Below are 22,225 nucleotides of genomic sequence, written 5' to 3'. Positions count from 1 at the left end.
TCCCTGTAAGCCTATGTAACATGTGCCTGTGTTTTCCTTAACTATTAGTCAGGGATCACTAACTGGGCCTTAAAACAATACATAATAAGAAATCTTAATGAAAAGCACATTTAAATATTTTCTAGGACTTCGTTAATGAACTCTGACTAATAATTAAAGTAAACAAAGACCGAAAAGTTATGGTGGAAAAGATGGCTCATTTGTTACTAAATTAAAGATCCCCAGTAAAAAGCCAAGCTATCAAGTATCTGCTGGCAAGACAAGAGATGATTAGCAATTATTGATTGTCTCTGTAAAACACACTCCCTTGGACTGCCCTCCGCCAACCTGGAAAGTAGCAAGAAACATATGCTGGAGCCACCTGCTCTGAACTCTGTGACCTGAATGTCAGAGATGGGAAATAACACTTCTGTGATACAATGTCCTGGTGCTCTCTTCGGCAATCTGCTCCTTTGCATGGGTTGTCAATGCATGTGCTGCTCTGAAGAATGATCGTTTGTTCACCGTCTTTGTGCTTTTAAATGCTGCTCTGATGGACGGATTTGTACTCTCGCCTGATCCAGGCAGTAGTGTGGGAGTGACCTGCACGCTTAGAAGTAGTGTCTGAGCGCTCCGGAAAGGTCTGGTGTATGTGCGCTCACCCTACAGGGAACTCTGGTCAAGACTCACTTTCTCAGCATGCATCAACAAGAGCAAGTCCAGCAACAGGTTAGCTAGTCAGTTGCAAGCAGTCTACTGTAGCCTTTTGTTGTCCTGTGGCTGAACAGGGGACTAACCCGACTAGTCCTTGGTAAGAGCTCTAGGGTCCTTGGCGTGTGGAGAGTTGTTTCATCCCTTTGTGGTCTCTCTCCGCGTCCTCAACAGCAGGCTCTGTCCTATTTGTGACCGCTCAGGTGCAGCAGTTGCAGTCTCTTTGCCACCTCTGTTTTGTGCAGTCCAGTTAGTCGGCATGCACAGTCCTCTTTGGTCTTCTCTGGGCCAGCAGTTGTTCGAGTTATGAGTGCTAGAGTTGTCACTTATATACTATTTACAAGCTCAGGGGTCTGGGTGATCAACTAGCTAACAGGCTGCAAGGTGACCAAACACACCTGATGACTACTTCATTTGAGGTGTGGCATCTAGCTATCCCAGAGTGCAATATTCTGGCCAGTACCAACAAGTCCATACCCTTCTCCTGGTGAGTGGGCCTCACTAGCCCCACCCAGAGTTGTGACTGTCTGGGGGCCACACTTGTATCCTCCTTGAAATGCCAGCCTGTCTGCTGAAACAAAAGATGGGTCTGTGACTAATGCGAACTACATTTGCTCAACTGCATTTCCTTCGAAGCACCTGCCATCTGTGGCTCACAATGCACTGACTATCCTGCCAAGAGGAGGTCACACCTCTTCCCACGGCAGGTTATTTGTTCTCCTTCCAGAGGGGCATTCACACCTCATCTACAGGAAGAGAGCAGGTTGCCTCGGTTTTCATCAGCAGGTTTCAACAGGAATGCACTGGAAAACTTTGGCAACAAAGTGGCAACTTTCTAAAATAGCCTTTTAGAAAATGGTCACTTTAAATTCGATTTGAGCAACAAGTTCGGTCTAATGTAACAACAACTCTTTTGATACCTTGTAGTATCAACTTTGTTAGTTCCTTTTGAAAGTGCCAAGAACTCCATTCTAGTCAATGGGGCTACCAAAATGTGCACTATAAAAACAATTGAATGTTTTAACTTCAGAGACCAGTTTCAGTGGACTCATGCATGTCTTTAATTTAAAATCAGCACCTTGCCTCAGTGGCTCTGAGGCCTACCTTAGGGGTGACTTTTAAATAAAATCAATGGCAACTTTGAATGAGCATAGTGGGCTTTGCAAAGTCGAGGTGACCGTTTTAGAAACTGCGTGACTAGGTTCCAGATGGCAGACCTAGAGACATGTTTTACTTTGTCAGAACAGCGGTGGCACAAACAGTGGTTCAGTCCACTAATGACACAACTTACGGCCCTAGGTACATACATAACCATATACTAGGGACTTATAGATAAGTTAACTGAAGCCAATTGAGCATTAGCCAAAAAACATATACTATTTTAAGGGTCAGAGCATAAGCAATGGGTCTTGGACTGTAGTCGTTTTTGCAGTTCAGAGTCATTACACTAGTACATCATATTCAAAAAGTGTGGGTGAACCTGCAAAAAGCCATTGTCTTACACCCCTACTCCGAACAACTACTTGCCTATGACAGTCATCTCACTATGCACTTGTCCCACTCTTTCTATCACTTCCCCCTTCGTACAATGTCCTCACATCTCTTTCATGCAAGAGTTAAGACTCTTTCATTTTTACATTGTTTTTTTGCTTCTTTCAGTGTTTGATTTCTTGTGGACCACAGCCTTTCCTCCATCTTCTTGATTGTGCACTGTACAATTAGTTAACCTTTAACGAGTTCTTTTGTCATGTCACAATAAATTCACTTTATTGCTAGTTCTCTTAATCTTGCCACAAACGCTTCCGCCATTTCATTTGGTGTCTTTTGTTGTGTATAAAATGACACATCATTGCTATGTTGACTGATTTAGCAGACCTTCACTCCAACCGAAGCTTGGTATCCTTGTATACTCAGATATTAGTTGACCTTCTTGATGCACTGCCACTGGAAGGCATTTGAGTGCACTGGAGAAGGAAAGCTCACACAATTTAAATAGCAATGCTTTCTTTTGATAAGAAGTAAAATTCAGGCCATCAATAGCGAGTAAGTCATCTCGGATAGTTCTATTTATTTCTCCCATTCTGGTCGGGTGGACCTGGTTGAGCCAGAAAGAATGTTTGGCTAGATGTTAACTTGAGCGTATTCCATGTAGAACTTTGAAACATTATAGAGATGTCTTTAGAAAGAGCTATTTTCTCTCTTACTGCGTTCACCAGCTGATACTGTGTGAAATATCATAAATATTCAAGTGACTAGGTGTAATTACCGCTCCATACACTAGGTGGCACAGTGAGCTTTGTTCCACCATTAACAACTCTGATTCAATGAAACTCCGCTCTGTGGTTTTGCCACATGTTTTTTGCCAAGGGGTACATAGACGGGGAGTTTCTAGGTTGGTGGAGTGTTTCTTTTTGACTGTTGTAGTTAAAATACACTAAGGGATTGGGAGGCTGCTCACTCTGGTACATCTCGTACACACTCTTTTTTCCCAGTTGTATGTTGAGCTTACAGTTTTGGTTGTTGTCTTTAGTGAAACGATTGATGCCATTCGACTGACTTCTAGTGCTGCAATTCTCTTGTGTGCACTCGAGGTGAGTTGCACCTGGGTAGCACCTTTGGGCTTGCTCTGCCTGTTTCTCAGTGTGCATGTGACAAGGTGAACTTGTGGCTCTCACGAACGGCCACTCACAGCCAACTATTTGCTCCGCTGGGCCCTCTGATACTGATGATTGCCTTAAGACGACTGGTTTCCTTCAAAGTTCAATTGATCTATAATGCTTCCAGTGGTAGCATAATCTTTTGCCAGCTTTAGATGAAGTAGATGTACTGAGAGCATGAGCTTCTAGTGTGAATGAATTCTTGACATGGTTTACCCACATCAGTCTCCACAGGTGATCCTAGTTGCTAGCACTTGTTAACAATTAATAAGGAAAAACTACTAAGTCCAATTAGGGTAAACAGTAACATTTTTGTAACGGGATCCAGCGAGTGCGGTGCACCCCTGGCAAGCTAGCAAGAGACTGACTTCCTACAGAACACTGTCCACAAGCCTCAAGTGACCTACACAGTACACTTTTTAAGCTCACATCCTGTACGAAGGTGCCCCTTTTTTGATAAGGTCACCCACACTTTTTCCAGGTATTTAATGTGATTTTGGCTGGAAGTGCACTGGGTTCCTGATGTCCAGGTCCCCAGTGCCAGATCTCTTTCCCAAAACTGTACAATTGTTTCTCCAATTAGCATAAACTTTTAGCACTCTGTTCGTCCCTACTAAATGGTACCCCTGGTACCTAAGGCATGAGGTATTAAATGATGTGGGGAGAGGATGTGGTCTGATGGCTAGATTGCCGACTTTGGTGCTGGAAACCAAGGTTCGAGTCTCGGGGTCGCGTCCACATCCTGTGATTCAGGGCAAATCACTTAATCTCCCCGTGCATACCAAAAAATGAATGTGTCCTTGTGTAACGTAACCGGTGCTCATGTAAAGCGCTTCAGTACCTTCGTGTTGAGTTTGCGCTATATAAATCTGCATTTTAAAAAAAATGAATAGTCTTTAAGGGCTGCAGTGCGAATTGTGCCACTCTAAGGAACCCCTCACCAAACACATGCCACGCTGCCATTGCAGGCTGCGTATTTTGGTGCCGACCCATAGAGAAACATGACGCACATCCCTGTGTACCCTGTCCCCTAACTCTGCATGTAGTATTTGTAAGTCACCCCTACAGCAGACCTTAAAGCCCTAAGGCAGGGTACTTAATAGTACATGTGAGAGCATACCTGCCTGAGCAGATATGCCTATGCCCAAGCAGATATGCCCATGTGCTGGTCAGTTCTATTCTGCTAGTGCAAGTGAACAAGGAAGCTATTTTAGAACATGTGCTGGACACTGGTGAAAACGAGCTACAAGATGGCTTCACTGAAAATAGGGATGTTTGGTATCAAACATCTCAAGTTAATAAGCCCGCACTGATATCATTCAGTGTTTTGATTTATTAATACGTGCACCCAGAGTGCACCTTATTGCCCCCCCCCCCCCCCCTAGGGGCACCAGGAAGGGGTGCCCACTCTCACCCATGCTTTTCGCTGTGGCTATGGAGCCCCTCACTGCCAGACTCCGGCAACACCACACTCAGAGAGGGTTGGGTTTCACGGCCCGAGCCCTGGTTGTCTCCATTTACGCAGACGATGTCACACTCTTATGTCCGCCATCCTCAAGAGAACCTTGGCCCCATGGTTCGCGAGGTCGCACAATTCGGAGGGCTGTCTGGCATCCAGGTAAACTGGAGTAAGTCTGTCCTTTTTCCTCTGACGGACCACTGTCGCCACTGTCTCCTTCACTCCGGACTACCCTTTTGTGTGGGCATCGGGGCCCACCAGGTATTTGGGCATTTGGCTCAGCAGGAGTACTCTGGAAGGTTAATTTCGGCCGGGCGGTTGACTGGCTGGAGACCAAGATACCCCTCTGGCGGTGCTTACCCCTATCCCTTGCCGGGCGAATTGCCATCGCTAAGACGGTAGTGCTCCTGAACGTCCCCGTTCCACTTACAGCCCATTTTTTCCGCACACTTCGCTCCCTCATCATCTCCCTTGTCTGGGCCGGTCGTCAACCCAGGGTGTCATATGATATCCTTGCGCTCCCTCTCTCATACGGCGGGATGGGTGCCCCAGACTTTAAATTATATGCCCTTAGTGCCCAAGCCAGATTCCTCCACTTCTGGCTGCACCCAACGCCGTTTTGGGAAAAAGGGGGTGGTGATGGACAGAGTTTCTGAATGATGCAGAATACTCTTACCAAGTCAAGAGATCATGGTTTTAATCCATCACCGTTTTTTAGCTCACTGCACCATCCCAGCTCCGAACCTGGCTACATGCAAATTAGTCTGAACCTGTCCCAGTGCATGATGGGAACAGGGCAAACCAAACTACCAAGCCAATTCTTATACTGGGAAGGAAACAAGCTTCCGGGGACCGGTTTCTGGCATCACAGCCTTCGTCGGCCCGGCTTGCCTGAATCCTGATGGTGCAATGAGCAAGGGACTCACGTCTGAGCATACCCTCCCACACTGAGTGTGGATAAAATCGATTTGGGAAAAAGGGGGTGGTGATGGACAGAGTTTCTGAATGATGCAGAATACTCTTACCAAGTCAAGAGATCATGGTTTTAATCCATCACCGTTTTTTAGCTCACTGCACCATCCCAGCTCAGAACCTGGCTACATGCAAATTAGTCTGAACCTGTCCCAGTGCATGATGGGAACAGGGCAAACCAAACTACCAAGCCAATTCTTATACTGGGAAGGAAACAAGCTTCCGGGGACCGGTTTCTGGCATCACAGCCTTCGTCGGCCCGGCTTGCCTGAATCCTGATGGTGCAATGAGCAAGGGACTCACGTCTGAGCATACCCTCCCACACTGAGTGTGGATAAAATCGATTTGGGAAAAAGCGGGTGGTGATGGACAGAGTTTCTGAATGATGCAGAATACTCTTACCAAGTCAAGAGATCATGGTTTTAATCCATCACCGTTTTTTAGCTCACTGCACCATCCCAGCTCAGAACCTGGCTACATGCAAATTAGTCTGAACCTGTCCCAGTGCATGATGGGAACAGGGCAAACCAAACTACCAAGCCAATTCTTATACTGGGAAGGAAACAAGCTTCCGGGGACCGGTTTCTGGCATCACAGCCTTCGTCGGCCCGGCTTGCCTGAATCCTGATGGTGCAGTGAGCAAGGGACTCACGTCTGAGCATACCCTCCCACACTGAGTGTGGATAAAATCGATTTGGGAAAAAGGGGGTGGTGATGGACAGAGTTTCTGAATGATGCAGAATACTCTTACCAAGTCAAGAGATCATGGTTTTAATCCATCACCGTTTTTTAGCTCACTGCACCATCCCAGCTCAGAACCTGGCTACATGCAAATTAGTCTGAACCTGTCCCAGTGCATGATGGGAACAGGGCAAACCAAACTACCAAGCCAATTCTTATAATGGGAAGGAAACAAGCTTCCGGGGACCGGTTTCTGGCATCACAGCCTTCGTCGGCCCGGCTTGCCTGAATCCTGATGGTGCAATGAGCAAGGGACTCACGTCTGAGCATACCCTCCCACACTGAGTGTGGATAAAATCGATTTGGGAAAAGGGGGTGGTGATGGACAGAGTTTCTGAATGATGCAGAATACTCTTACCAAGTCAAGAGATCATGGTTTTAATCCATCACCGTTTTTTAGCTCACTGCACCATCCCAGCTCAGAACCTGGCTACATGCAAAGTCTGAACCTGTCCCAGTGCATGATGGGAACAGGGCAAACAAAACTACCAAGCCAATTCTTATACTGGGAAGGAAACAAGCTTCCGGGGACCGGTTTCTGGCATCACAGCCTTCGTCGGCCCGGCTTGCCTGAATCCTGATGGTGCAATGAGCAAGGGACTCACGTCTGAGCATATCCTCCCACACTGAGTGTGGATAAAATCGATTTGGGAAAAAGGGGGTGGTGATGGACAGAGTTTCTGAATGATGCAGAATACTCTTACCAAGTCAAGAGATCATGGTTTTAATCCATCACCGTTTTTTAGCTCACTGCACCATCCCAGCTCAGAACCTGGCTACATGCAAATTAGTCTGAACCTGTCCCAGTGCATGATGGGAACAGGGCAAACCAAACTACCAAGCCAATTCTTATACTGGAAAGGAAACAAGCTTCCGGGGACCGGTTTCTGGCATCACAGCCTTCGTCGGCCCAGCTTGCCTGAATCCTGATGGTGCAATGAGCAAGGGACTCACGTCTGAGCATACCCTCCCACACTGAGTGTGGATAAAATCGATTTGGGAAAAAGGGGGTGGTGATGGACAGAGTTTCTGAATGATGCAGAATACTCTTACCAAGTCAAGAGAACATGGTTTTAATCCATCACCGTTTTTTTTTTAGCTCACTGCACCATCCCAGCTCAGAACCTGGCTACATGCAAATTAGTCTGAACCTGTCCCAGTGCATGATGGGAACAGGGCAAACCAAACTACCAAGCCAATTCTTATACTGGGAAGGAAACAAGCTTCCGGGGACCGGTTTCTGGCATCACAGCCTTCGTCGGCCCGGCTTGCCTGAATCCTGATGGTGCAGTGAGCAAGGGACTCACGTCTGAGCATACCCTCCCACACTGAGTGTGGATAAAATCGATTTGGGAAAAAGGGGGTGGTGATGGACAGAGTTTCTGAATGATGCAGAATACTCTTACCAAGTCAAGAGATCATGGTTTTAATCCATCACCGTTTTTTAGCTCACTGCACCATCCCAGCTCAGAACCTGGCTACATGCAAATTAGTCTGAACCTGTCCCAGTGCATGATGGGAACAGGGCAAACCAAACTACCAAGCCAATTCTTATACTGGGAAGGAAACAAGCTTCCGGGGACCGGTTTCTGGCATCACAGCCTTCGTCGGCCCGGCTTGCCTGAATCCTGATGGTGCAATGAGCAAGGGACTCACGTCTGAGCATACCCTCCCACACTGAGTGTGGATAAAATCGATTTGGGAAAAAGGGGGTGGTGATGGACAGAGTTTCTGAATGATGCAGAATACTCTTACCAAGTCAAGAGATCATGGTTTTAATCCATCACCGTTTTTTAGCTCACTGCACCATCCCAGCTCAGAACCTGGCTACATGCAAATTAGTCTGAACCTGTCCCAGTGCATGATGGGAACAGGGCAAACCAAACTACCAAGCCAATTCTTATACTGGGAAGGAAACAAGCTTCCGGGGACCGGTTTCTGGCATCACAGCCTTCGTCGGCCCGGCTTGCCTGAATCCTGATGGTGCAATGAGCAAGGGACTCACATCTGAGCATACCCTCCCACACTGAGTGTGGATAAAATCGATTTGGGAAAAAGGGGGTGGTGATGGACAGAGTTTCTGAATGATGCAGAATACTCTTACCAAGTCAAGAGATCATCGTTTTAATCCATCACCGTTTTTTGCACCCAACGCCGTTCCAGCTCCATGTTGCGGTGGAAGCTTACCTTGCTGCCCCCTTACCCCTGCAGACCGCTATCTTTGCTCCTGCAAAACCACAGTGCGGGGAGATTGACATGGTGGAAACCCTACGCTGGGCCTGGGACGGTCTTAAAAAGTATTCGGGTTCCAGCTTGCTCTCCGCCGGTACCATGTCTGTAGCATACCACCTGGCTTTTCCCTCCTTGCACACGGCCGGGATGGCCAAATGCGCGGCTGACTTGGATCTGGCCACTCTATCGGACCTCTACCCCAACGGCGCTTTCTTTTCGCTTCCGGGTGGGTCTGGCCCCATGGACACACTGCTCTATTATCAACTGAGAGCAACCTGTCGGGAGTTACATTCCACGTTTCTGCAGCCCCTCCCCCCCCCCCCCCCCCCCCCCGTCGCTGACTGCCCTCGACTTGGCATACACGTCCACTTCTCCTTGCAAACTGGTCTTCCGGCTCTATGCTACCACGCTCGCGGCGTCCTCGCTCTCCACTGACCATGCCCGTATTGCCTGAAATGAGGATCTCGGTGTCGATCTCTCTCAGGAGGACTGGTCATATTGCTGCAATCAGACCAAACGTGTGTCTCCAAATTATGATCTACGCCTTATACATTTTAAATACTTGCATAGGCTGTACCGCTCCCCTGCCCAGCTATATAGAATGGGCCTTGCCCCACAGTGACAGGTGTCTCCGGTGTTCGTTCCCTGCGGCGGGCTTCTCTCATCTCGCCTGGCTGTGTCCCCCGGTTTCGGCATATTGGCATGACGTGTGTGCTGTCATCACTGAGGTTACCTCCTCGCTTGTCTCGCCAGACTCATTGACATGTCTACTTGCTTTGGTTAAACACTGCCCCGACGCCTCCCGCCGGTTTACAGCTATGTTACTTGTTCTCGCGCGTCGCAGAGTTGCAATACATTGAGGCCGGAGGCCTGCACCCAAGGTTTGTGCCTGGCTTGAAGACGCTTCCTGTTGCTCATGGCAGAATTTTGGGAACTAACGCCAATTACGGGCCGGCCGTTCGATATTTGGTGCCCTTTTGTCGCATATCTCCTTTCTTGAAATGCTTCTCCCTCTGTGACCTCTCCCGCGCTCCATGCCGGCACCTCGCCTGTGGCGGGCACCGGTTCTGGTTCGTAGGACCCCAGCCTCCTCTCCCTGCTGCCCCCTCGTGTCCTCTCTTCTGATGCTCCGCCCCGTCCGATGCCCCCTCTACTCCTCCATACTCTGTTTCCTGCCACTCCTATTTAGGATTAATGGTGTGCCGCTATTTATTGTGATGGATAACTGATATGGCCTGACAGCTTTTTCTTGTTATTTGCGGAAGTAATGCTTGAACTCCTTGTAACTCACTGTGCATAACTTTCAATAAAGGTTTTTGAAAATTAAAAAAAAAAAAGTTGCCCCCTGAAAACCTACCAGCCTCTGGTATGTTGGCTGACTAGTTTACGCCAGCCTTCCACCCGAGACCAGTTTCTGACCTGCTAGGGCGAGAGCCTTTTGTTCTCAGGAGGTCAGGAACAAAGCCTGTCCAGGAAAAGATGTTTACACCCCCACCCACAGGATGACCAGCTGATTAGCGCTCATAGGCCGGCAAGCTTCAAAGAAGCTCCCACCTTTGAAATGTGAATCTGGCTCCCCTCACAGTAAAGGAGTTCGACCCCCTTTGTCCAGAGCCCTTTGGCACCTGGACAGGTGGGAAAATTAGCTAGTCCGGTAGGTGTACCTACACACACACACACACACACACACACACACACACACACACACACACACACACACACACACACACATAGGCTAGTGCATCCCCTAAGGTGGACTAACCTAATGCGGGTAAAACTTTTCAGAAGTGGCTATCTTTGTGTTGGTATACATAGAAACTCTGGGACACGATTATGCCCACTTCCCACAGGAAGTATTCATATAGGGAGCGTAGGGACCCCTGAGATAGGTAGCCATTGGCTACTACCCTACACTCCTCTAATGCCCCTAAATTCAGTATTTAGGGTAGACCCTGGTGTCAGAAAAATAGATCGAGCCAACCTGAATGACGAAAAAGGACGTGAAGAGTTGCATTGTTTAAGACCTGAAGATCCAGCAACTGACTTGACACTGACCCTGCTGGCCTGCCTTACTGCCTTTCCCAATTGCACCAAATGTTGACTTGTCCTACACCTGCCGAGTCACCAAAGCCCCGGAGACCGGCCAGCAGTTCACCCAGGAACCAAGCCCTCCCGAAAAGTAGCAGACCTGATTCCCTGCATCCTGCAGGACTCTCTGAAAGCAGAAACCTAATGCCAAAAGCAACCACTGCACCCAGCCCGAGTTGAAGTCGGCCAACCGTGTCAGTGTGGTCCCCAGCCCTCCAGAGACCGAGCCCAGTGTGGTGTCACCCCTTATGGACTCCCGGACGTCTCCTTCATCGTCTGCACGCAGGCCCCCTCTACAGCGACTGCTCTGGTTAAGAAAAACCTGACGCCTAAGGACACCTTTGTACCCGTCGCTCCTGGACCGTGGAGAAGAGGAACAAAAGCGTCCCTACGTCCACAAGCATTGTGAAGCCTGAGCCCCCCAGATGGTGCAACCTGACTAGAGTCCCAGTCCGAGCCTGTAGCCTCATTACTCGAAGACCGGTCTCCATAGAATAACATTGGGAACCCAATGCTGTTTTGCACCTCTGCACCCAGCCGTTCTAGTGCCTCTGGTGCTGTTTTGCTGGTGCCGCCTTGGACCTTGCCCACCCCTCACCTTAACTCATGGAGATTGGTCCCGTAAGTCAATGTACTCTACTTGAATACCATATTGACTTTTCCTCCCATAGGATAACATTGTAGCTTCTAAAAATTATGCTGTCAACTTTTTGAACTCTAAAATGTTTCTATTAAGAAAGTACTTACCTAAACTAATTGATTCTGGTGCTAAAACATATATAAAGATACTGGTTATTTTTATACATTGGGGTGGTTCTCCTTATTGAGTTATGTGCATCGTTTATTGACTATTGTGTGTATTTGCATATGTCTTGCACTCTTCTTTGATAAGCCTAAGGCTGCTCGACCACACTACCCCCCTAAAAGAGCACCTTAGGATTACCATAGCAAGCCCCCTGTCTGCTCATAAGGGAACCCCTGGACTCTTTACAAATCATCTAATTTTGATATATCATATAAAGAGCCAGCTTCTTACACATCCCGTAAGGTTGTACATAATTTTTGAATATTGATAAAGAGATTAATAGCATGAATCAAGCGTCACCCAATCCCCTGTCACCAGCAAGCTGGACAATGGCAATGCACTCTATGGTGAAATCAACATTCAACTAACCAGAAGGCTCCAGACCATACACAACTCAGAGGCAAGGCTCACTCTTAACTTCCCACCCATCACTCACATCACACCACACCTCAAAGAGCTCCACTGGCTCCCAACCCACAAACAAGCACTTTTCAAACTCCTTACGCACACATACAAAGCCTTACTCAGTATTGGCCCCACATACCTCAACAACTGCATAAACTTCTCCATATCAATCAGACTCTTCCACTCATCTGGACACATACTCGCACCCCCAACCCCCTCAAATATACAGAACCAGATCCGGCAGTTATGATGACTCCTACCTCGCTCATAAAGCCTGGAACAATTTACCCCTGTACATCAAAGCTTCCTCCACAGTTCTTGATTTCCACTAGAAACGGAAGACCTGGCCCTTCACCTTGCTCCAACACTAGCTTGACCCATATACCTCCTGCTTCAGTGTCCGGATACTCTTCCGGGTGAATTGCATGCTATGCAGATGCACACAACACAACTATAGGGAAGATGATACAAAGGAAGAGGAAGGGATTTGGATTGGAAGAAGAGCAGTCTGTGAAAGAGGGGTTGGCATTGCAAGGTAGGAGAGAGAGTGCTGTAGTGTAGGAAGAGGGTGGCTAGTTGAGCCCTTCTGGTAGGGCGGCCTTCTTCATGTGCCCTACACAAAGGATTACCTCCTCGTTCCATGTCATTCTGGACACTTTCCCTGGTCCTGACCTTTTCAGCTGCAAATCATTCTTTTTAAGTGTTAGTCTAAGTACTTTAATGGAAGAGGAAGCCACCCAGGATGCATTTTATGATCGTATACATTTCAGTACTGGAAACAGTTTGATTAATGTCTTGAAAGAGGTGATTGCCCTACTAAGAAGTATTTAGTCCATTCCCTATTAGGTATTGTAGGGGTAGAGCTACAGATTAAGCCGAACTATGCTACAGTTATCTTAATCTTGTAACACCAGATTTTCATCACGGATGGCAGAAGCAATGGCTGGGGGAATGAAAGCACTAATTATTTATTTTCATGGTTGTGACCTGCTTTTGAAACCACCATTTAAGTAACTCCTGTGGTGTAAGGCAACAGGATGCAAGGTGGCAGTTACTCAAGTTTGTGTCCGTGAATTGAGGTAATTTTTCTTTTACCTTACAGCACCTCCGGTTTGTCCTGGATTGCAAAGACAAAGAGCCCGAAGTTTTATTCGTGGGTGATTCCATGGTGCAAGTTCTTCAGCAGTATGAGGTAAGGCTTGGTGCTTGGCGACAGATGTTTGGCATCCCTTAACCCTAAAAGCCCATTGATGTCCATTGAATGAAGAGGTATTGGTAAAATGACTGTCCTAGGACTACTTAAAGGTCACCACAGTGACCATTACTGTATTTGAATAAAGTGAAGTGTTGGGGTTCTGCCCTGCTTGATTGGGAATCAAAAAAAGGATATAATCTAGTACTTTCCCTGGCTCATGTTGGTGGTTTTGTGTATAGTAAAGTCATCGTTTGCACCTTAGGGCTAGAGCTGCACTTTCAATCAGTTAATCAATAGGTACTTGTATAGCGCGGCGTATCACCTGTGAGGGTATTCAGGCGCAGGGTTGCTGGGCATTGTTGAAGAGCCTGGTCTTGAGTTTCGTGCTGAAGTCCGCTAGCGAAGGTGATGTTCAGATGTGGAGGGGAAAGTTGGGGTCGTTCCAGGATTTGATGGCAAGATGAGAGAATGAGCGACCTTCGCTGTGGCTACGGTGGAAGCGCATTGACTGTGCGAGGGCGGGGGAGCGACGTTTTTTGGATCGTTGGAATTTCAAGTGGTGTCTCAAGTATGCTGGTCCTTGGTCATTTTGGGCTTTGTAGGCGTGTCACTAACTTGAATTGCCATTTTTTCTGGATGGGGAGGTGATGTGTGTCCATTTGGGCAGGTTGAGGATCAGTCTGGTCGCTGAGTCCTGTATCATCTGGACCCTTCTCATCAGTTCGATGGTGGTGCCTGTGAACAGTGCATGCCACAGTCCAGACATCTGGTGATCACTTCTTTGTGTTGCTGGTGCTTATGGGGAGCTTGTTGTCCAGGATGATGCTGGGGTTGCTGGTGTGTGTCCTGCTCTGTGTGCGGGGTCTGTGACCAGCTGTGTGAGGCCGATGTTGTCCATTCATTTCAGGAGGTTGGTGGAATTTGTGTCTGTGGGGTCGTGCTGGTGAAAGTTGAAGTCTCTGAGGAAGATGTAGTGGTTGGATTTGATGGCAAGTGGGGCTATGCAGTCAGTGATGGTTTCGCAGAGCTTGGTTCATGGTCCTAGGGGTCTGTAGGCAAGGGTGCCATTGTATACATATCGAAAATAAAATATTAAATACAATTAAGGGACTAGGGTTTAAACCTAAGGAGGTGGAACAACTGAGAATAGAGGTTGTGGGCCAAGCAAGGCAGTACTTATATAGAGGTGCAGTCAAAGACTAGTGTATTGCAGAAAACAGAACAGACTCTTATTTGCACAAGTCTATTAATGGGAAGATTCTGCCCTAGGAACTTGCAAGCCTAAACCACACTAATGATGTACAGTGAGGAGATCTGATAACTACATTGTAAAATTAGTGCTTTTGGTGAATCACATGCTTTGAGTCATACTTTGCTGGCAAGTAAGTGAATAAATAGATGCCTCCAGGAGGGTTGACAGGCAGGATTGGCAAACGTAGTTCTTGTACTGTATTTTAAGCAATGTCTTACCAAGACAAGATAAAGTACATCCACAAGGACAAGAGTAACGCCCAAAAAAAAATAGCAGGGCTGAATGTGAGTGCTTGCCGAATGCCAGAAAGCAACAGGTTTATAATGCCATGCAAAGGATGAAAGTACTGAAAAATGCAACGTAAAATAATGCAGAATCGTTTGTTGTCAAATAGATTGACAGCAGTGAACTAAAAACAGGAAAAGTAATGCCCAGGCAACACAAAAACTGGCAGGGCATAGCTGGGGCAGGATACTGGAATATACCAATAATCTCAGCTGACATAGGAAACCACATAGGACCTGCTGATTGTTTGCTCAAGAACTGGGTATGACTTGCTGTGCAAAGTAGGTTCAAGCAGAAATTCGGTTAATTTGCAAATTTGGGAGCGATGCAGTTGTGAGAACCAAGATTTAGTCCCGGATTAGTAAGTATATAAGAAGCGCTCCGAAGGAATAATTTTAGGAGAAGAATGGATGAATAATAAATGATTGGTGTCAAATGAATCCAACCTGCATACCTCAAGTAATAAACATGAAAAACGGAAATATCAGTTTGAGCAATGTACACTACTAAAGACATACTTTGTGTAGGCCAATTCCATATTTGGAGAATTCAATAAACTAGCTTTTGTCATTACTACATTTGTAATGATGGTAATATACAAGTACACAGGATCAAACGAGAAGCGCTCACTGACATTATCCACATAATTATTACATGTAAAAGTCCACCACTGTAGGAGGAATAAGTCAGTGAAGTATCCATTCAACCAATAAGTGTCCTTATGAAGGAGGCACTATGTAGAAATATTGCGGCACATGTATAAAATTCTGCAATGTTGTGGTCTCTCAAGAAAAATATGGGATCATCCTTCAAAAAAAAAGTTTAGTGGTGCTCGCGTGCCACTCTGTTAATTCGATCATGGAGTTCGATGTTAAGTCTAAGTTGTATTCTACTCTAGTGCTTGTCTCAATTTGTGCTCTATTTGGAATTAGCATATTCCAGTTTACCGTTCCCCGACTCATTATTTTTACATAGTATTGAAAATTCTTTGTAGTGTATAAGTTAGAGGACTTTGAGTTGTCTCTAATCTATTGTCAGATATAGTATAATTGCCTTATACGCTGGTCTTTAGTTTAATTGAACTTCAAGATCATTTATTTACAGCGGCTTTATTCTAATAGGCATGTAGTGCGTCACATAACATGTTTTATTCTATCTATATTGGTTTATTGATTGAGCACTCTCCAATTAATATAGGTCTCAGATGTGTACGGTATCTGTTTATTTTTAAGCTTATTGAGCGGTCTTTCTATTGCTTTGTCTCACAATTAATGACATGATCTCATTAACACTTCCTGGTGTGAGAGTTATTCTGTTTTGACCCATAGATTTAGTTTGTATTATCTATCAGTGCACGTTCCAGTTGCTCCAAGATGGTCGCAGCTTATACACAGCAAAACTGCTCTGTTTAGTAGCATCATGAACACTTTGGCTGGTGCTGGCTATTGCAGTACGCAACATGATCCAGGGTTACAGGTTCCGATTCTGTTGTACCCTAAATATTGTCTGGCTGTCAGATAATTACCAAAATTTGATTTCTACATTTCCAGTTCTTCTGCGACCCCCTTCCATGTCACAGCCTCCATGCCAAGATGGCGGGGACCTGTACATGGTTGATATTCCCATGCATGAGCGCACAGTCAGTTATCAATTGAGTCTTGGTAGCATGTGGTGCTGGGTATTTTTTCACTGTTTTTCTCCTCTTCTGGTAAGAGCTCATTGCATTCAGTGTGCTTTCTGAGGCTGTTGGCTGGTACAACACTTGCTATGTCACTTAGCTATATGTATTTGATGATCCTAGGATATGCTTATTTATTGAAGCCTGAGAGCCTGTTTGTAGTAGGTGAGATTGATAGGCCTAATGGCACTATCCCTATTCTGTATTTCCTTTGACCTTTTTTTGCAACAAAATTATTTAATGAATTTTAGGACACCGATTGAGCTTTGTCACATTGCTTAGCAAAGAATTTGTGTTCAGTTTACTTTTTCAGGGAAGACCGACTTTCCGTTCTGTGATGTGATCTCATTCTATGCCTTAGTGGTCATTTTGGGCTTTTTTGTAGTATGTAATTTGGCTTGGAGTGGTGCTCAACTATCTATTCACTGTTTGCAGGGAGATTGAAATTAGTTCACTACTTTGCACTCTTTGTTGGTGACTGGTGCACAGTGTGCTTTGTGGGAGTTTTTGATACTTCTGTGCTTGTTGTTATACATATATTTTGTTTTTTATGTACTTTTTCTACATTGGGATCTGAATGCTTGGCCATTATTGTACCATGCCACTTAGTCTTGAAGATGGTCTTACATAATGGTGCCTTGTGAGACTAAGACATTGATAGATATTCCATATCTGCCACAATATCTCTACATAGTGCCTCCTTCATAAGGAGACTTTTTGGCTGAATGGATACTTCACTGACTGATGCCATCTATTCCAGTGGACGTTTATTAGTATTAACTGTGGCTAAGGTCAGTGGAGGCTTCTGGTTTGACCGTATGTACTCACCATCATTACAAATGTAGTCTTAAAAAAACCTCCTAATATTATACATGCACATGACCTATACAAAGTACGCCTTTAGAAGAATACTTTGAATCCATTGATGTTTGCCTTTTTCAATGTTTGAGTCATTGACACCAACCATGCATTATATGCATCCATTTTGTTTCCTAAAAATATTTCTTCAGGAGCCCTCCTTTTATACTTACAAATTACAGATTGTTGGGTTGCCCTATGTTGTGTCTAGTTACAGATTAAGTAGCACTTAATACGGCCCACTTGCAGTGTAGCAGGTCAGCAAGCAACACTAATCAGCCATGTTTGCTAATTGCCTAACCTGCTCATTATTGCAGGGAGACCTGACACTGTCAAGCCTTGGGATCTTATCAGATCTAGATCTGCAGCAAACAATTGAGATAATGTATTTTCCTGTATTCTGACATGCATAAAAGGCTATTGCAAGTCTAAATCATGATTTTCACCCATTCCTCAGTTCAAACATGCTGTCAGCTCCAGCTGATGACATTAGTAAAGATGGCCGACTTCAAACTTTGAACAAACCCATTTCATTTTGTAATCTATTGAATTTTTCTTCTTGTGAATTTGCAGAAAGACAGCTTCACTGATGTTTATATTTTATGTTTCCAGCTATGGAGGGAGCTCTTCTCTCCGCTTCATGCCCTGGGCTTCGGCATCGGTGGAGATAAGACCGAGCACTTGCTTTGGAGGCTGCAAAACGGGGAACTTGAGAACATCAAGCCCAAGGTACTGGGGATATTCTGGAAGTGGGAGCGAGTTGGCATTAATGGACTGAATGCCACTTCCAGGAAGCTTGTGCTGTGTGTCCTGTTTCAAGAAGGCTTTACACATTGGGGGTGAAATGGCTATCCTTGTACTCCGTAGGCCTACTCTGGGCCACAGTTTTCCCTCCTGTGCCAATTTGTTATCAGAGAATGGCCTGGAAACCGTTTTTCATGGTACCTCCAGTAATACCCAGTGCAGGAATGCCAAGTTGGCATTGACCAATTTAAAGTTGATGTTTTCTCATTTGCCTGGGGACATATCCCAGGCAAATGGGAGACTGTAATATGGCATTGTTCCATATTACAGTTGCATTCACCGGGACAAAGATACCCATGGAGGAACATGTTAAGTGTGCATGAACTAGCCAGCGGGGCATAGGTGTCTACTATTAAGAAAGGCCTAGAAGAAATGTAGGGACAACAAACGGGTGCAGTCATAGACGCTGGGCATGGCGCTCCTTAAAAGAATCCAACAGTGTTGCAGGAACAGCACTATCAAAGTCTTTGTAGGCACACATTGCACCTCACCTCTGCCCTTAAGGAGAGGCTTTGAAGGTCACTGTAAGATTGTACCCACTCTCATGAAGGCCCTCAAGGCCCCTACACGGTAAGGGAGTCACCCAGACAGAGCAGCATGTGAACTGAACCAATGCTCCATATGGGCTTCCTCATCAAGTAAAAGCACATGCACTGCAGATGAGGATTAAAAAAAAAAGTAGGTATTTTTTTATTTGGAATGATGCAGCTGGGTTTCGTCTGAGCCAAGGTGGGAAGTGGCACATTCAGGACCTGTTCGGTCCTTTAATAATTTGGTGCCTAATGTACACATTTCAGTTGTCTTTGGAGTACTGCAGTTCCAGAACGACAGCTTTGTGGAAGCGTAGATAGCTTTTTGATCTGTCAGCTCCAGAAGTATGATTTCAAATACATTTGATGTGAGGAGTTACCAATATCTGGGTTTTTGGGGTTTGCTTCTGGTCAAGGTTCCTTGCATAGAGGTGTCTTTAGACAGCTTATTTTGAAGTCATGCCTTTCATCTATTTAGTGATGCTAAAAAATGAAATGAAAAACATATTTGTAAAGCACCCTAAACCCAAAGGTGTCAAAGCGCTAAGCCAAAGAGTGACTGTCCTGCAGAGCCTGAAAACCCAAGGTCAAGAATTATGAAGATGAGCGTAGATGTTTGAACCTTTACCCCACAGATTCAACGATGGATGTCATTTGACGAATCATGCACACAAGAATATCAGGGCTTGAGTCAACCTCAAACTTAACACACCTGATTTTCCCCTGCAGGTTATTGTTGTCTGGATCGGAACAAACAATATTGAGAACACAGCAGAGGAAGTGGCTGGTGGCATTGAAGCCATTGTGAAGCTCATTAACCGGTTACAGCCGCAAGCTAAGATTATTGTTATGGTAGGTAAACTTGTCTAGATATTCTCACATCTTGCACTCTTCATTGTGGTTGTGTTTGGCTTGTTCATTATTGTGCCATATTTCATGACCATAGCAGTTCAAAGTTCATTAGGATGTTTTCAGATGAATCAGAGTGATTGCACATGTGACCTGGAAGCCCTAATGGCTGTTGCACACATTGTATTTGTATTCCCGAAGAGATTTCTAAAAAGTGCATAATATCTAAGGTGACAGTTTGTGTTTTGATTGTCATTCTTTTCTTTTTCAGGGTGTGCAGCCACGAGGTGAGAAGCCCAACACACTGCGGCAAAAGAATGCACAGGTGAACCAGCTACTCAGGGTGGCTCTGCCTAAACTCCCCAGCGTGCAGCTATTGGATGTGGATGTAGGCTTTGTGCACTCAGACGGAACTATCTCATGCCATGATTTGTTCGACTTCCTGCATTTGACGCCCACGGGCTACAGTAAAGTCTGTAAACCTCTCCATGAACTGATCATGCAGCTGCTGGAGGAAACACCCGAGGAAAAACAAGCCACTCTGGCTTGACATGCTTCTCATGGGGTTTGACCCTATTGAATCATTCTTTATTTCATTCCTGATAAGTTTCATTCCCAGAAACCCTACCAAGGACTGTTTCTTTCCCTAATTTATGCCGGCTGTATGGATAAAGCTGTCAAGTTAGGGCAAGGGATGGGCTAAGAAATTACATGAGCATGCTTGGTGAGCGGCACTGTTTTCTCCCGGTGGTTTACGATTTGATTTGGAGGCATGTGGTGACCAGATGCTGTACAAGGGCACAGCCCTGCCTAATGGAAACATTCAGATTGGTTAAGCAGGGTCTCTTTGCCGATTCCCTTGGAGAAAGAATTATATCTGGACATCTACTGAACTTGGTGCCATAAAGATATGCTGTTTTGCAGCTTGAGCATCTCCCAGTAGTGAGGATGATAAAATATTGGTTATATGGGCCATACACCACTCTTAAACTATCAGTACAATTGCACAGGTGTTTAGCTAGTCTGCCTTTGTGCTGAAAATTGTTTTTTGAGTTTTAAATGTTTCCTGTCTCCCTATCTTGCTCCCACTTACTTTTTGCTTTGTTTGTCATGAGAAACTGAACTCTGAAATGCTGCAGCATCCTGCAGCTGCCTCATACACACTTCACTGCGCAACCATTCGAGTGGGAGATTGCTAGCAAAATGTTAGGTTTGTCTGCTCCTTTCTCGCGCCCCTCATCAAATCTGGGGGTGGGACAGTTCTTGATGTTAAAAAACATTCTCATTCCACATGTGCATATTCTTTCTCATCGCCGTGCATCGGGTCTAGCTCCTGTTGCTTAAGCACCCTGCCGGTTCTGTAAATAGTCATTTACCTTGTAAATTCACCCGCCTCTGCCAATATTTTCATAGCATGTTTGATTCCGGAGTAGTATAATGTTGCATTCAAAGTCCCTGATGAATCGTTATCAGTCTTCTCTTTTCTCTGGGGTTAATCGCTGTCTCTTCTAAAGGGAATCTTTAAGCGGAAGAGCAGATACCCTATAAACCTTCAGCATGGTTTCCCACTCTAGACAACAGTATAGCTGGCACACATTCTGTCCTCAAAAGAAATAGAGTGGCAGATGTGCTACCAGGATCGTATGTGGCAAGCTGTCCTCCCTTTCGCCCTTCCATGACTTTATCAAAGAAAGTATATCCTTGTTCATTGAACTTTAACAGCTAATGCCACCAGTGACACACTATTTGTCTCTGGAATCTTGCACTCCGTCTGCTGTGCTGTAAGTCCCAAGGACGGGCCAGTTCTAAAAAGGGACTTCTTCATAGCAAGACTTCTCAGTTGTATATAGTGTGTAGTTTGTAGCTTGCAGAGTAAATAGACCCAGCCTTCTCGTATGGTTGACTGGCTCCTCCAGTAGATGCTGCTTCTGTTGTGTGCTGTTGAGGTAGTTGTGCTTTGTGTATATAGTGTTGCTTGAGAGCATTGTGTGACTGCAGTAGATCCCGGGGACCATGACTTTCACTTGATGTTGTGTCTCAGTGTCTTGTTCCCACAGTTTTGTCTTTCACCTTGTAATCATTATTTTTAATTTTGTCACCTTTTCCATTCCATTCCTTGAAAGAAAGATTGTTTTTTCCCCAAACATGGCTAATTGTATATTTTTGTGTTTAATTTTCTGGCTTATTGAGTATTAAATATTGCCTATAAAGGGAGAATGTTGCCAGTACTGAAATATGAATAGTGGAGTTCGAACTTCATTTTACTACTGTCACTGTGGTATTTGACTGGAAGATCTTTTTACTGTCCATGCATGATGATTCCTGGCTTTTGCCCTTTTTTCTACATCTCTGGCTCCTTTTTAGTCTGATATTTAGACTTTCTCCACATAAATCGGCATTCTTTGGTGTGATCTTTGATTTATTTATGCCAAATCTTTGTTTCTGCTACATTGTGACCTCAACACACAGCATACTTTACCTATTTTTTAGTCGCCCATTATGTGGTGTAATGAAATCAGCAAAGGAACCATGTGCCTTGCGTATGCTGATTCATCATGGTAGTCACTATTACAAATTGCCAAGCATGTCAAGAAATGTTTTGAGAGTGAGTCAGCACACAGTAAAACTGTTTTAACTCTCTCAAGCATCCACCATGTACAAGCACAGCCACAGCTTGGCTAACCTTTTTTTCCAACTGTCCCCCTGTTGTCAAGGCATAACATTC

At 45.3% G+C, this 22,225-nt stretch overlaps 1 protein-coding gene across 2 annotated transcripts in view; it reads left to right on the top strand.

Moving 5' to 3' along the window:
• PAFAH1B2 (platelet activating factor acetylhydrolase 1b catalytic subunit 2) overlaps positions 1 to 21,714 on the top strand; it is a 45,568-nt gene extending 23,854 nt beyond the window's left edge. For both annotated transcript variants that reach the window (XM_085647457.1, XM_085647456.1), the window contains exons 3-6: positions 13,152 to 13,241; positions 17,930 to 18,046; positions 19,381 to 19,503; positions 19,772 to 21,714. In XM_085647457.1, the coding sequence (XP_085503583.1) occupies positions 13,152 to 13,241; positions 17,930 to 18,046; positions 19,381 to 19,503; positions 19,772 to 20,050 (609 nt within the window). In that variant the 3' untranslated portion in view covers positions 20,051 to 21,714. The remainder of the gene's footprint in view (positions 1 to 13,151; positions 13,242 to 17,929; positions 18,047 to 19,380; positions 19,504 to 19,771) is intronic.
• The last annotated feature ends 511 nt before the right edge of the window (positions 21,715 to 22,225 follow it).

Source organism: Triturus cristatus, chromosome 3_2 (assembly GCF_964204655.1).
Source record: "Triturus cristatus chromosome 3_2, aTriCri1.1, whole genome shotgun sequence".
NCBI classification, from domain to species: Eukaryota; Metazoa; Chordata; class Amphibia; order Caudata; family Salamandridae; genus Triturus; species Triturus cristatus.
This window is presented reverse-complemented; position numbering and strand designations above follow the sequence as displayed.